The sequence below is a fragment of the Thermobia domestica genome, chromosome 1, assembly GCF_964235325.1.
Source record: "Thermobia domestica chromosome 1, izTheDome1.hap1.1, whole genome shotgun sequence".
Lineage (NCBI taxonomy): Eukaryota > Metazoa > Arthropoda > Insecta > Zygentoma > Lepismatidae > Thermobia > Thermobia domestica.
Window position 1 is genome coordinate 340,248,612 of NC_137454.1, and position 15,194 is coordinate 340,263,805.

The 15,194-nt window shown below is 35.2% G+C and overlaps 1 protein-coding gene across 1 annotated transcript in view; it reads left to right on the forward strand.

Moving 5' to 3' along the window:
* LOC145663601 (uncharacterized) overlaps positions 1 to 12,764 on the forward strand; it is a 33,242-nt gene extending 20,478 nt beyond the window's left edge. The window contains exon 3 of the mRNA XM_081729714.1: positions 7,073 to 12,764. Coding sequence (XP_081585840.1) covers positions 7,073 to 7,772 — 700 coding nt within the window. The 3' untranslated portion in view covers positions 7,773 to 12,764. The remainder of the gene's footprint in view (positions 1 to 7,072) is intronic.
* The last annotated feature ends 2,430 nt before the right edge of the window (positions 12,765 to 15,194 follow it).

Consider the following 15,194-nt stretch of genomic DNA (forward strand, 5'->3'; position numbering starts at 1 on the left):
ACTACCTGCGCATGTTTCACATAGAACCAAAGAGAAGATCCTGTATTCGTAAAATTAATAAGAATAAACAGTTACTTTAACTGCAAAATAGGACAAAAAATATGAAAAGTGTGACTACCTGTAGCGAAAGAAACAAGACTTTGTTTCAAATTGGTAAAAAAATAAGCAAAGATATGTATATTCGAACTCGGGTGGACGGCGCGGGAAGTTAGTGCCTTCTCCACTTACGTACTACATCGTTAGATATTACTAAAACTGCATTAACAGCTATCAATTCTATGGGCTGTATATTGTGACCACGTGCTCCTTCTTTGCTTGAAACCGACAATGTGCTTACATGTAGTAGTTAAAGCTACATGATATGTAATACATGAGGCATTTAGACCTACATGCTCTCCATATAATGTAATAGGATCCTGCTGGGAATAGGAAACAAGGTTGCTTGGACAAAACAGAAACTATTAGCTTCAGAAAAAATATTTATCTACGAGGCCTGCGCAGTAACATAATTCAGAATAGTTACTGTATTGTTCACTAAACGAAGAAAGGGATATTGAAAGCAAACATACCACGTCAACGAGATCTTGATCGAAAAGAGTTGACAGAGACGGAAAGAGATGTGTAGTAATACAACAAATTTGGTTAAATTGGTAATTCGTTCTGCATCCTGTAATAGATCGTATGTTATACATCACAGCTTAATAGAAGAACAGAAAAAAGAAAAAATGTCTTACGTCGTGATCGTGATATATTAACTTTGTATACTTTTACCAATCATATCATGTAGACAGAAGTGAATGTAACTGTGAATACTGTAAGTTGAATTTAATGACGGCCGTTCAGACATTCATTTTTTGTAGGGTTGTGTGTTCACTAAGAAGATAAGACGCAATCCAATTCTTCATACCTCAGCCTCCAATACCCCGATACATGCGAATTTTTGTTTGATAATGAAACAAGTGCTGCCGGACTTTTTTGTTTGTGGACAACTATTAGTTTAGTGTTCTGGAAGGTTGTGTGTAAACACTATTGTGCATTTTAATAAAGTGAGATGTCTATTACGTTTATTATGTATTTCTAAATTGTATGCAAAGAAGTTGGTTGAATGATCTCTTTATATTTGAAAAATATAAGAGTGACATTACGTAAGTGAGGAAGATGGTAACTCTCTCAACGGTGAGTTCGGTGGCTAGCCGGTTAGCGCAATCATCTTCCACTGGGGGAGTGGAGTTCAAATCCATTAGATATTAAGGAAAAAAACAAAGTCCCCAATTGAGAGGTTTTCTGAGAATTCTAATGCATATGGCAATCTCGCTTTTCACCTCAAATATCTAGAAAAGGTTTAAAATCGTGCCCAAATCTTAACGACCCCTCAAAACAAACAAACACGAATCAAATATCGCTAATTTGCATTTGTAGTGTTACAAAATGTATGGTACTGACAAAACACAATGGTTTCAGGTTTTATGATTTCGAGAATGGGTTCAGAGGCATTGATATCACAAAATGGATTCAGAGCGGTTCATATCACGAGAAAGTCACAAAGAGATAACGTTAGACATACCTAGTGATGGGCAGTGGGAATATTCCCGGTGGGAAGGAATTTAAAAATGGGAATATTCCCAAGTTTTTTCCCTGACCTATAAATTCCCGAGAAGGAATTTATTTTCAACTTTTTACTTTATCTTCCTAATTATAAGAACCATATGACAAATTACTTTATTTTAATATATTATTATTTACTTTTAGGTTTTAAAGAATTTGGAAGTTAAAATTTTAAAATTCATTGACTGTACTTTATATAACTAATAATATGATTTTTTAAAGTTCCATTTGAATTTGCACTAAAAAGTAAGCTAATTGTTTATATTGGGGGGCCAAAACTAGCAAAAAGTAGGATGATTTACCGAAGAAGTGACTTGATAGTGATGTTCAAGTAGTCGTGAAAGTATCGAACACAATTTTTTAGGGCAGTAAGGGATTTGTACAAACCGTAAAGATAAGTGGAAGTGATTTATGTGAGAAAAGAAAGTGAACTGTTGCTAACGAAGATATAAAACAACGTGCCATGCGGGGCTCTAACCCGCGTCCACTCGCTAACGCTCGCTCTGCAATGCTGTCTGAATTTAATGTTGGTAATGTAATTTAACGTATGAAACCATAAAACAACCGCATCGGAATAGAATATCGCAAAAAAGTAGGTGCAAAAGCTGGCCCACAATGCTAAACAACAGCCAAAATTAGCAAAGTACTAATTTACAAATGATGAAAAGGAATCATTTTGTAAAGTAATTTAGAATTAACTAAACTTATGTAGAAATAGAGATGAAGTACTATTAATAAACCCTGAACCACCGTTAGTATTAGACGTCGGTCTATCTCCCCTCCCTGACTCGAATTTCTGAAGAGGTCCTCGGACTTTTCTTACATGTGAATTAACGCACGAAGTTTCGAGAAATGGGTGGAAGGGAAGGTCGTGTGTGGCATTGTGAACATACATATTTATGCGCAAATGTTGACAAAATTGTTTATAACATTTAAAAATTTAATATGTTTATAATATCAGTAGTAGAGTCAAGTTTAGAAAAGCCACTTACATGTAAATTTAACTGTTTAGCGGTTTAAAAGTATGTGAACTTACTATACCATTTTTGAAATACATTTACTTTCATAAGACCCTATTGTAAATAAATATTCATTTATGCGCACTCTCTAAATATAATATAATATTAATAAAATAACATCGTTCAGAATATACATTTTAAAGACTCCTCTCGGGACAACAGTAATAACATACTGCGATATAAAATCGAATTTATCTTTGAAATCATAATATAGTAATACAATGCAATTTTCTTTGTGATTGTACATAAATTCCCGTAAAATTTCCATTTTTCCGAAAAATATCTTCCCGGGAATTTACCCATCACTAGACATACCATGGAAAATTCAATATTGCTCACACATTATTTGAAATGAAATGAAATGAAATCTTTGTGTTTTACGTCCCACGCTTAGGCTAAAGAAGACGGCGATGATGAGTAATGAATGAAATGGTGGAATGAAGAAAGTGCGAGGAAAGGGAGAACCCCGAGAAAACCCACCACAAAGTTCTCTTGGCGGAGGCTGGGATCGAACCCGGGACCCCAAGCACCGGAGGTGAACGCTCTACCACTGAGCCACCGCGGCCCCACCCAATATTAATTTGTTTAACAGGTTACACTATTTTATAAAATATCTGAATGTTTTATATTATTCGTTTCAACGTTACCTTCAATTATGTTATATTTCAGTTTTAATATAAATACTGATACTTTATTAAGAGTCTAATATGCCGTGCAGAATGAATTGTCTGTCCTTTTTGTTTCGCAATAATTTCTTTTATCGAAAAATCTATCATAGTTTCTATTTTTCTAAACGTATTAATCTTGTGTGACATTTATACATTAAAACTAACAAGAATAGTTTCTATGTTATATTTTTCGTTTCCAGTTTGGATGGAAAATGCAATCGAAAAAAAGACAAGCTAAGTAAGTAAAATAAAAATGTGCAGTGTTTGAAGTTTAATTTGTGAACACTACTGCATGAATAGAAACCATGTCATATGTTTCAAATATGACAAATAGTAAAAATATATCCCTTGCTGTACTCTTAGTAACTGATAACTGTAATTTCATAAAGAATAAACAACAAACAACTAAAGCATAAACAAATGTGGATTTTAATGAATGTTCCTGTTAATATTTCAACAACATCTATTTCCACTCTTTTTTCTCTTGGTTAGTATGAGTATGATTCTTGTTTCTCATCTCCAAATGTAGAACATTGAGCAAAGAGAATTGATCATTCACCTTCGTGATGTTACGTGGTTTGGAATCTCACCAAAGTTTTCCACTTTGAAAGTCCACCATGATACCGATATTCCGCAGATTTTTTTTACCCAAAACTTGTTTAACAAATGGTGTAGTGTTTCCTTCTAAGACCAATAAAACGAAAATAGGATGCTTCAGATCAATGAAGTTTTGAACTGCATTGGTAATCACTGTAGATGTTTGTCCTTTCCCAACCAACATTCGTAAATCGTCTCCATGATACCTTCCTTTCACCTTCTTAAGGATTGGTCGTTTCGTATGAGAAGTCACTCTACGATTCTTCACGATACTTTAAAAGGATTTGAACCTACGTTGACTAGTTGTGTTAATCACAGGTCCAGCACGGTACATCTACCCTACCTTACAACATAAAGTTGTAAGTCACATATTGTTAAGTTCAGCCCTGATGTTAGGAATGAACCGGTAATGTTCTTCCTGTAATGATATTTAGAACAAAGTGCATTACGAAATTGATTTATTAGATGACCTGGAGATAATTCAGTGTTTACCCAATAAACAGTGCAGGAAAAACTGCAGGAATGATAACACAGTAATTTCGCCTCGCATATTCAAAAGTACGCTAATAATAATAATAAAAGTAACAATGACAATAATAAATATTCACCCTAAGTGTATAGTTGTTACTTCAACGAACTACTTACGTCTTGGTGCAGGCAGACATTGGTTCGAGTCCGTTGGGGACTATTGAACACAGTGGTTCTTAACATAGTTTGACCAAAATTGTAATCCGGTCGTTAGGAGCTCAGCTGTTCTTTTTAGTCTTACATAGTAATTATCATTGATAATGTTTAATACTGATAATACTTTCTGTCCTTGTGAATTGCTTTTATTGTTCTCTTAGTTTCGAAACAGAATATCCGAACAAATACCACCATAATTCATCTTATTTTGAATGCAAACGCCATTTGCAGTTAGTAAAGAACAAAAATTGATCGTTCTGATATAGCTGCAAAAAGTAGAAAAAAAGAAATTGTGGGGTTCGAGCCCATACTTATGGCCATTAGAAATGCAATAACCATATGCCGTAAACCTCTCACCTACGATTTCTACGCCGGTCACCTAACTTCGAATCTAACTTGAATTATTTTTTTATCTATTTGAGACAAATTATAGTTTCGTTTCGCTACAGGTAGTCACTCTTTTCATACTTTTCGTACTTCTTCACAGTTAAAGTAACTGTCTTTTTCATTTTTACGAATAATGAAACTTCTCTTTGGTTTCATGTCAAACATGCGCAGCTAGGGAAAGACGCTATTAATAATACCAACAATAATAATAAATGTTACTAGCTGACCCATGCGTATATTTCGCACAATATAATTTTATATTGTTTTAATAAGTAAGGTGGGCTGGCGCTCCCTTATATTTTTTCGATGCACCTTATGGCTCTATAGTGTCCAACGTTAGTCCCATCCCTCTATTGCCTCCTGTTCTTTGGATATTAATCATCGGCATTTTGCCTGTAGAGGGCTCTGCCGTGGTCCCATGACAATGCGTCGCCTTTATTATTTACATTGACTGCTAAATTTACACAGTGTTCTACTAATTACTATCAAACCTACAAATGAAAATCAGGGCTGTTGCAAATATTTAACTCTTTTCTGGCCTCATTCATACTATTGCGAACATAATCAAAAAATATATTTTATGTGCTTGAAGGCAGCAGAACACACGCCTCATCACGAAGGTGCAACCTGTGACATAAAAGTGTCCAGAAAAGCAAAGCATTACTGAAACTTTTTAATTTCACAGATATTTCAGTAAGATATCCATCTGACCCCCGGACTTTTGCAGATTCTTGATCTTACTAGAGTGAATATTGAGTTTCAGGAGGCCTTTTTAGAAAGAAAGAGGAGTTTAACTGAGATGTTATAAATGAAATCTTGTTTGACCACTGAGGTTATAATTTTTTACGTACATTTCTATTTCTGTTCTTATGGTACCCATTTCAATGAAGGTAACAACATGAAAACCGAGCTCAAGGTGGCCAGTGCAGATAGAAAATTTATTGAAAGAATTCAGCTGCGTTCGCTTTATAATGTAATGTATGACATGAGTCTTTCATTTTTTTAATGTACATAGTGAACCATTAATCTTGATATGTTCTTTTAACTTTTAAAATAATAAAAATAAACAGTGAAGCTTTTAGCGATGCAAATAATACCCAGGAAATGTTTGACATAGCTTGCAATAGCAGTGTTGAAAACCAAGAATAGAATTTTGTTTTCGTCCAATGTCATCGCATGAGGTTACTACAAATCTTAAATCAGCGTGTTAACCGAATTGTAGAATAGCACACTTGCTTTTCTGTATTGCAAGTTACGGACGTTGCAGCTTTAGTACCTATGAAACACTAAGAGCTTCTAACACTAATAACTCCAGGGAGACGAACGGGGCACTACATATCATAATCACATTTATAAATAAGATGAAATATAAAAGGAATTTAAAGCTCGTTATTTCTCGAAAGGTTTTATGTCTGAAAAGCGCCTTGATATGTATGACATTTAACCATATAGATATATATAAATGGATATGAAAATTAACTGAAGTGAACTTTAATATATCAAAGGAATCCGAGGATATTGAAAACAATAGCAGTTATTGTTATATTGTTCAAAATGTGTTTTTTGTGCAATATTTTGAAAGTTGATATAGCCTTACATTGTTTCCTTGTTATAGTTGCATTATCTCACAGATCTAACTGCAACAAGTTAACGCATTTATTAAATTTTCCTGGAACATAAATTAACAATACGTTCCATGAACATATTCATTGACTTCTTACTTCCATTTCCACCTATAAAATCATGTTCATTCCACACTGCAACATATGTACCTTGATTTGTACTTGAGTTAAATCGGATTTCAAATTTTTAAATATAAATACAAATTCGGATATTCAAACAAAGGGCATTCTCCTCTTTGGAGAATATAACTAGTACGGAAACCCCTCGATTGTTCTAAATCCCATATTTCTACAACATTTCCTGTAACAGTTCAATAGTATGAGATTTCAGTTAATCACGATACACATTGTAGGAGTGCCAGGGAATTACTCATATTTTACATGCAAAATAAGTATGTTCCTATTAGTGCACCGCTTATACAACGTTTGCATTTTTCTGGAGTTTCATGTTCTTTATCCCCATTTCGTGTTTATTGTTTTTTTTTTTCAGATTCCATAAAAATACTATTTCGAGAAGAGCTAATAAGATCATTACACGAAAGGAAAAAATTTCTCATTCAGATGGGAAATCTCGTATTAAGAAGAAAATTTCGAAAGAATTACTTCAATCATATTCGCCCACACAAATGTTAGTACATATGGTTGAAAAATATCACACGGGCCAAGAGAGTGGGAGTCATATATCCATGCATATAGGAGAAAAAGCAAAGCTATGCGGAAAAGATGGAAATGGATTTATTTCCAAGTCAAATTTGGTAACACACATGGTCACACATACAGGTGAAAAACTTCACAAGTGCCAACAGTTTCAAAGACATTTATTAAAAAATCATATTTGCGAAAACACATGTTCACACATAACAGCGAAAGGCCTCACAAATGCCAAGAGTGTGCAAAGCGATTTATCAGAAAGGATAGTCTGCAATTACACATGTTCACACATACAGAGGAAAAACCTCACAACTGCCAAGAGTGTGCAAAGGGATTTATCACAAAATCAGATTTGCGAAAACACATGTTCACACATAACAGTGAAAGGCCTCACAAGTGCCAAGAGTGTGCAAAGGGATTTATCAGAAAATCATATTTGCAATTACATATGTTCACACATAAAAACGAAAAACCTCACAGGTGCCAAGAGTGTGAAAGGGGATTTATCAGAAAATCAGATTTGCGAATGCACTTGTTAACACATATAGACGAAAAACCTCACAAGTGCCGAGAGTGTGCAAAGGGATTTACTACAAAATCAAATTTGCGAAAACACATGTTCACACATACAGTTGAGAAACCTCACAAGTGCCAGGAGTGTACAAAAGAATTTATTGCAAAATCAAATTTGCGAAGACACATGTTCACGCATACAGACGAAAAACCTTTCAAGTGTCAACAGTGTGGAAATGGATTTCTTACAAAAGAAAGATTGGTAAATCACATATTCACGCACACAGATGAAAGACCAAATATATGTAAAGAGTGTGGTGAGGGATTTATTAAAAAAACAAATTTGGCAATACACATTGCCAAACATACAGGTGAAAAATTTCACAAATGCCAAGAGTGTGACATGGGATTTGTAACAAAAAAAAGACTGGCAAATCATATGTTCATTCATACAGGTGAAAGAGAAAATCTATGCCACGAGTGTGGGAAAGGATTTATTACAAAATCAGATCTAGTATGTCACATGTTTGTGCATTCAGGTGAAAAATGTGTCATCTGCCACGATTGTAATAAGGGATTTCGTAGAAAGTCAGATTTGGTAAAACATATGTACATACATACAGGTGAAATGCGTTACATATGCCAAGAGTGTGGAAAGGGATTTGGGAAAAAATATAACTTAGAATATCACATGCTCACACATTCAGATGAAAGAGCAAGTCTATGCCACGAGTGTGGAAAGCGATTTATAACAAGATCACGTTTGCTAAGACACATGTACAAGCATACAGGTGAAAAACCTTACATCTGCCAAGAGTGTGGAAAAGGATTTCTTATAAAATCAAAATTGGCAAATCACATATTCATGCACAAGGGTGAAAAAACTAAAAAATGACAAGAGCGTGGAAGCGGGTTTTACAATCAGATTTGGGAAAACAAAGGGGAAAAACTTTCTGTAAATTTTCACCTTAGTAACAGATATGTTCACACGTACAGGTGTCAAGTCTCACAAATGCCAAGATTACCGTAACTTTCCTAATAAAATATATTTGGCAAGATATTTAGTACAGGCAGGGAAAAAACCTCACACTAAGGGAATAGAAGGAATTTTATTCAGAGGAGAAGCTTAGTAACACGAGATCACATACAGAGTACATCTCATGCCATTTTGTGAAAAAGTGCCTAGAATTTACTGATCGATATGCTGTTTCTTGATACGTACTGATAACCCCGTAAACTCTTTACTTATTTCTTGATTTCAAACATGTATATGTTTTACGGAAACACTGTTCCGTATAAAATTTCAGGTGAAAACAAGGAAAGAGAACAAATTATCTTAATACATCAAGCAAAGTGATATTGCTCGAAAACATGGATATACCTTTAAAATTATTAAAGTAATTAAGTGGATCAAGTGTAGTGCGCTGATAGTGATACAAGCCGAAGTAGAAACAAGGTTTTTGATCTATGTTTTCATTGTCCCATTTTATTCTTACATTTTTTTAATATATACTATCTTAGTATTTTGCAACTGATAAGAAAACTAACAATGTGTCACGTGTGAAGTGCGAGAAGTTTGCTAAAACAAGATAGTTTCGTACCCCAAAAAAATTACTACCTGATTCTTGCCCTCTTTTTTCAATGCAATGGAATCTAGAGTATTCAGCTTATATGACGTGTTTCCAATCTATGCCACCTCTATATCTGCCAGCGCAAGAACTCGTGTGGCAAGTTTCATTTGAGGTATATATATATATATATATATATATATATATTTATGTGTGTGTGTGTGTGTGTGTTATGTAAATTGAAGGGTAATTTTTCGTAGGAACACGACGTAACCCCACCCAAGTCTATTATGTGCATTGTGTATGTTTGTTTTTCCTTGTAAACGTAAGAGTGTGTTGAAACCATCGTTACTGAAGATAGATTAGTAATCTGAATCATCACATCTTCCCTACTTCTTATTTAGTTTTACCGACTTCAATTTTACATCTTCATAGGATAAGCTTCCTAATGTCAATGCCAAAAGCGTTTGGACTGTATGATTTTCCGTAACCTAATAGGTCTCACTCTAGCAGAGAACAGTGTTTTTATCAAATTTTAGCGATTAGAGGTTGACTTTTCAACAAGAGAATACAATCATCGAAGACCGAATTTCATGGGATACCGACTGAATCCTGACATTATCTCTGTGTCGCAAACAACTTTGGAAAACCCTAATCTTTTCAAAATGCTAAACAGGATACATGTGTATACAGCGTTTAAAATAACTGAAGAAAGCTTTAGATGCACCAGGTTCAACTTCACTTTCACACGTAGCTACTTTAAGGTTATATTTTTAAATCCATTGCTAACAGGTTGACTCGAGAATCTAGGCCAATTGTAACAATTGCCAAAAAGACGAATCAGGAACATTATAGAAAGGTTTCGCCAGAAATATTTTTCAGAAAACAATAACTAATATGGTGAGGTAACACTACTAGGCAAAGTCAGGGTCACATGCGACGTCGTCTGACTATAGTTACTAATTTTAGTCCCATCAACAAACATCCTATCTGTACAGATGTTTGTGAAGCAGACTTTCTTCCTGGTGATAATATCACTCCAGATTCAACAATTTTCTTATTCAAAATCATGGACTCAATTCTAACCGCTTTGATCTCCCTTTGGATTTGATCATAACGAAGTTCGAGTCTTTGCTGAAGAACAGACACTCGTTTGGTAAAACTCCTATATTCATCGCAAACGGATTCAAGAATGGTGGCTGTAGCTTCATAAACTTCTTTCATTGAAATCCTAGCCTTACTATTCGCATTCACCGCCTCAGGTAACTTTCAAGACACTTCACGTTGTTTATCAAATTTTCATTCAAATTTTGCAACAAAGCGTGTCCCAACAGAATTCCCTAAAACACTGTTGAAGCAGCTACAGGGGTTTTCGAATTACCAGGTCGTCATTTTCATTTGGCTTAATCAGGCCAACATCATGAATGGATTTCGGAATCACTTGTTTTCTTTCAGTAACTGGCAACTCTTACAAATCCATTGACAGGAGTCCTTATTTATTAACTTAAACATGGTATCGGGTTCTTTTGTCCCGACACAACGGAAATGTACCACCGGGCACTCTGATTGCAACAGGCATACTCTCCGGAACTAGTCACATTCCGTTTACGGAAACGCGCTCAGGCAAAATTAAAGGAAAACAATATATATATTAACCATAATACCAAACTTCTATGAGAGGAACCCATACCAACGCACCCGGCACCGAAACATCTACTTTATTCTCATCCTCTCTCTTCTATTCTGCATGTTACCTTTTTCTTACCTTCCTACCACAGTCTTAGTTGAATAAAGGAAATCTCAGAACGGTACTTCCAAGAAGTCAAACAACGTAATAGTCATTTCGATTATCTTCTCAAATTAAACTGCTGTTCAAACATTAAATCTTCTAAGCAATATTCCTTAAAGTGTACTTTTATTGTCTAGCAACCCAATATTCCTTTATCACAGGATGTAAAAATCACAGATCTAAGTGTAACAGCAACTTTAACACAATATTTGCAAGTATCAGAACGAAAGAAGAAAATGAAAACATTTCAAGTACAGTTACTGGATTTACTATAAGCTTACACATGTTTCGCTCGTTTAAATTTTTAGTCCAACATTTTAACAGATTTCCACAGACACGCTTCTTCCTTTGATTGAATACACAGATTTTCACGGATACTCGTTCACTAAAAGTAAAAAGCTGTGACTTTAATGCTTATCCACTGAAGGTTTAGTTTTGTTTGACTTTAATAGTTATTCACTGCAGGTTTATTTTAAAATAATCACTAAGATTTTGTCGTTCAGGAATTGATAGTTACATTTAGCTGCCTAATATACTTTCAACGAAGTTTACATATAATGATGTTAGTAACCATGAAAAACCCTATACTTTTGCATTTAACATTGCATCCATCTTCACTGTTAAAGAGGAGTAATTATTATGTCCCGCCGAAGCGCCTGTCGAGATTCAGAACTGAAAATAATTCACAATCTGGCTCAGGTGTCACTGGAACGAGAACAAAAGGGAAACAGAGAAATGTATTAAGTAAGTCGTTTCTGTTCCAACACACCGCAGTGCCAACATTACTTGCGTTCAATTATAAAATTCTTGTTTATTTCGTAGCACTGACAATTTAATATTAAGGTTTGAAGTGAAACTTTACTATAGGCAGCCAAGACAACTTCTAACCGAAAGACTGAGACGAGAGTTTATTGACCTTCACAAAATATCACTAGGAAGACTAAGCTTTGGTTGTTTGTGTCAGTTTATTATTGTAGACAAAATATAAACTGATATATATACTAAAAAAAGAGACGATCATTATTTAGAAAACCCGAGCGAATATTGGAAAGATATTTGGACGCAAAATGTTCATGATTGGCAACTGAATCCGTAAAAGAAAAGACGAAAACTTTTAGCATTACACTTAAAGAAATACATGCAGACAATAGAAAAAACTTCTTAATCTATTAACGTAAATTATTTACAACACAACCAGCTGTGTTTCACACAGATAAGGAAGAGAGTGCGTTAACTAAGATGATTACGCGGTACAGAGCAAAGCCGTTAGCCAAGGCAGGAAATGCCTCCTATTGGAATTGACATATTCAGCCATGCTGTAGCATACCTTGTACAACGTAAAACTGAACATATTTCGAATGAATCTTAATCACTGGCGAAAAACCCGGGGGACAAGGTGGACATGTCCCCCCAATCTTGGACCACTTGGGCTCCCTCAATAATCTGACTTAAAAAGTGCTTTTTGGGATAAGTGTGATGATTTGTGTCCGACTGCCACAAAAGAATGTAAGATGAAATTCATTTCTCTTGGCTTTTCCATTTTCTAAAAAAAGAGTCGTATTCTGTAGTATTTCAAATTGAACTTCGTGACGTAGTGCGTCCAGTAGTCTCATCAATATGTATAATTTCCAATTCCGCTACTTGGGCACAAATTGCAATAAATGCCAGGGAAGTATATGCCCCTCTCCTCACGCTGGAAAGTTGTCTCAGCTGTAGGTACGGGCACAAATTCCGGAGAAAAGGGGGGACATGTCCCCTCCTCCAACATTGAAACTGGAAACTCCCAACAATCCGATTTGGAAAGCGCTTTTTGCAGATAACTATGATGATTTGTGTCCGATTGCCACAAAGAAATGTAAGATGAAATTGATTTCTCTTGCCTTTTCCATCTTTGTCTTATCTTCCCATCTGCGCCTATGTCTTCCTAATGGTCGTTTTCGATCGCTCTTACCCGCATTTGGCGTGGGAGGCCCGGGTTCAATTCCCGGCGGGAGCTCATGTGGTTCGAATTCCACGTTAATCAGTAGGTGCACGTCTCATACAGCATCGCTGCTGAACGGGACTTTAAACTCAACTCAACTCGATTGCTCTTACCGCTAAAACTTCGAAAGCGTTCCTACTTTCTTCCATCCTGGCTACATGACCTGCCCACCTAAGCCTCCTAGACTTGATTTTAACAATGTCTGGTAAGTCGTATAATATATGTAGTTCCTCGTTATGAAGTTTCCACCATTCCCGCTCCTCTTGGGTCCGAATATTCGTCTGAGGATCTTGTTCTCAAATACTTTCAGTCCATGTTCTTCACTCAGAGTAAGCAACCATGTTTCGAAACCATACAGAACAACAGGTATGGTTAGCGTTTTATATATTTTAAGCTTCAAATTCCTCGACAGAATTCGCGAACACAAGAGATTTTGAACTAAACAATAACACGAATTTCCTGTTTTTAGTCAACATTTAATTTCTTCCTGAATATGATTTTCATCTGTTAATATTGATCATAGATATTTGAAAGTACCCATTTTATCAAAAGTATTATATTCTAACGCATTCAAAATTTGCCGCATTATGGTCCCGACGCACTTCCATGTATTTAGTTTTCTCTGCATTTACTTCTAAACCCATGTCCCTGCAAGCGTTTAATAAGATCTCAGCATTTCTTTCTATTGTTCTCCTATCATCCCCTATTAAGTTTACATCATCGGCGTACGCATAACCTGGGCCCTGGTTCAACTATAGGCCCTGGTTTCAATCTTTGATTTTCCTTATAGCGTATTCCAGGACAAAGTTAAATAATAATGGCGACAAAGCATCTCCTTGTTTCAGGCCATTCTCGACGTGAAAGCTCGTGGACAAAAATTTTTCTACCCAGACTTTACTTTGGGCTTCATTTAAACATATATCAATTAATCTAATTACTTCCTCGGTATTCCAAGTTCTGAAAGAACGTATAATGTTTCCTTCCTAGCCGAGTCGTACGCTTTTCTAAAACCAATAAATAGATGATGTACCGGGGTATTGTATTCCCACTTGTTTTCAAGTATTTGGCGAACGGTAAATATTTGGTCGATAGTTGATCGATTTCGTCTAAATCCGCATTGATAATCTCCAATAATTTCATCTGCGTATGGGGTCAATCTTGCAACTAGAATGTTTGAAAGGATTTTATAGGATGTTGACAGAAGAGAGATGCCTATATAATTATTACAGTCAGTTTTGTCGCCTTTCTTGTGGATTAAAACAATGATTGATTCTTTCCAATCTTGTGGCAATTCTTCCTTGTTCCAGATAAGGAGAATGAGTTTGTGTATCTTGTTCCACAATTTTTCGCCTAAAGCTAAAATTAACTCAGCCGGAATTTCGTTTACACCCAAAGATTTGTGTTTCTTTAATTTTTTAATAGCGATTTCTACTTCTATTCGGTTGAGTTCTGTGTATTCTTCTATTCGGTGTGTATCTCCCTTTCTCTACGCACATTAGTTTTTGGCTGCGTGATAAGCAAATCAAGAAAGAAATATTTCCATCTATTTAAAATGCTATCTGTATTAGCAAGAACTGTTCCATTAGCTTTCTTTAATTTAAGCACGAGGTTGATAGCCTTTCTTAAATTCGTTGATCCCTTTATATATGTCCCGAATGTTTTCATTTTTACTCTTATCTTCAAGTTCCTTAATTTTAGCTTTCAATAGATCGCGTTTCTTTGTTGTAAAAGGTTTGGAAGCTTCCCGCTTGATGTCTACAGAATTTTGTGTAGTTATTTTATTCGAATTTTGTAGCCAACGTAATTTTGCCTGTTTTCTCTGGTAGTTCGAACCATAATTTATGCCTACGTATTTCCGCGTGTCCCAGTTTTTTTCTTTTGAGAGGGGATGCTTGTAAGCGAAGAAAAAAATTCAATTGGTGGAATATTTTTCTCCATAATCTTAAGGTTACATCTGTTAACTAAAGAGTATATGACATGCGTCAGATTTCTGTAACAATTCCTGTAATGTTATTGAGATTATCATCATTTTGCTCAAATAAGAGTATTGTTGCGTCATACATAATTGATATTCTTTCTTCATAGTTTTGGGGAAATCATTATTTATCTT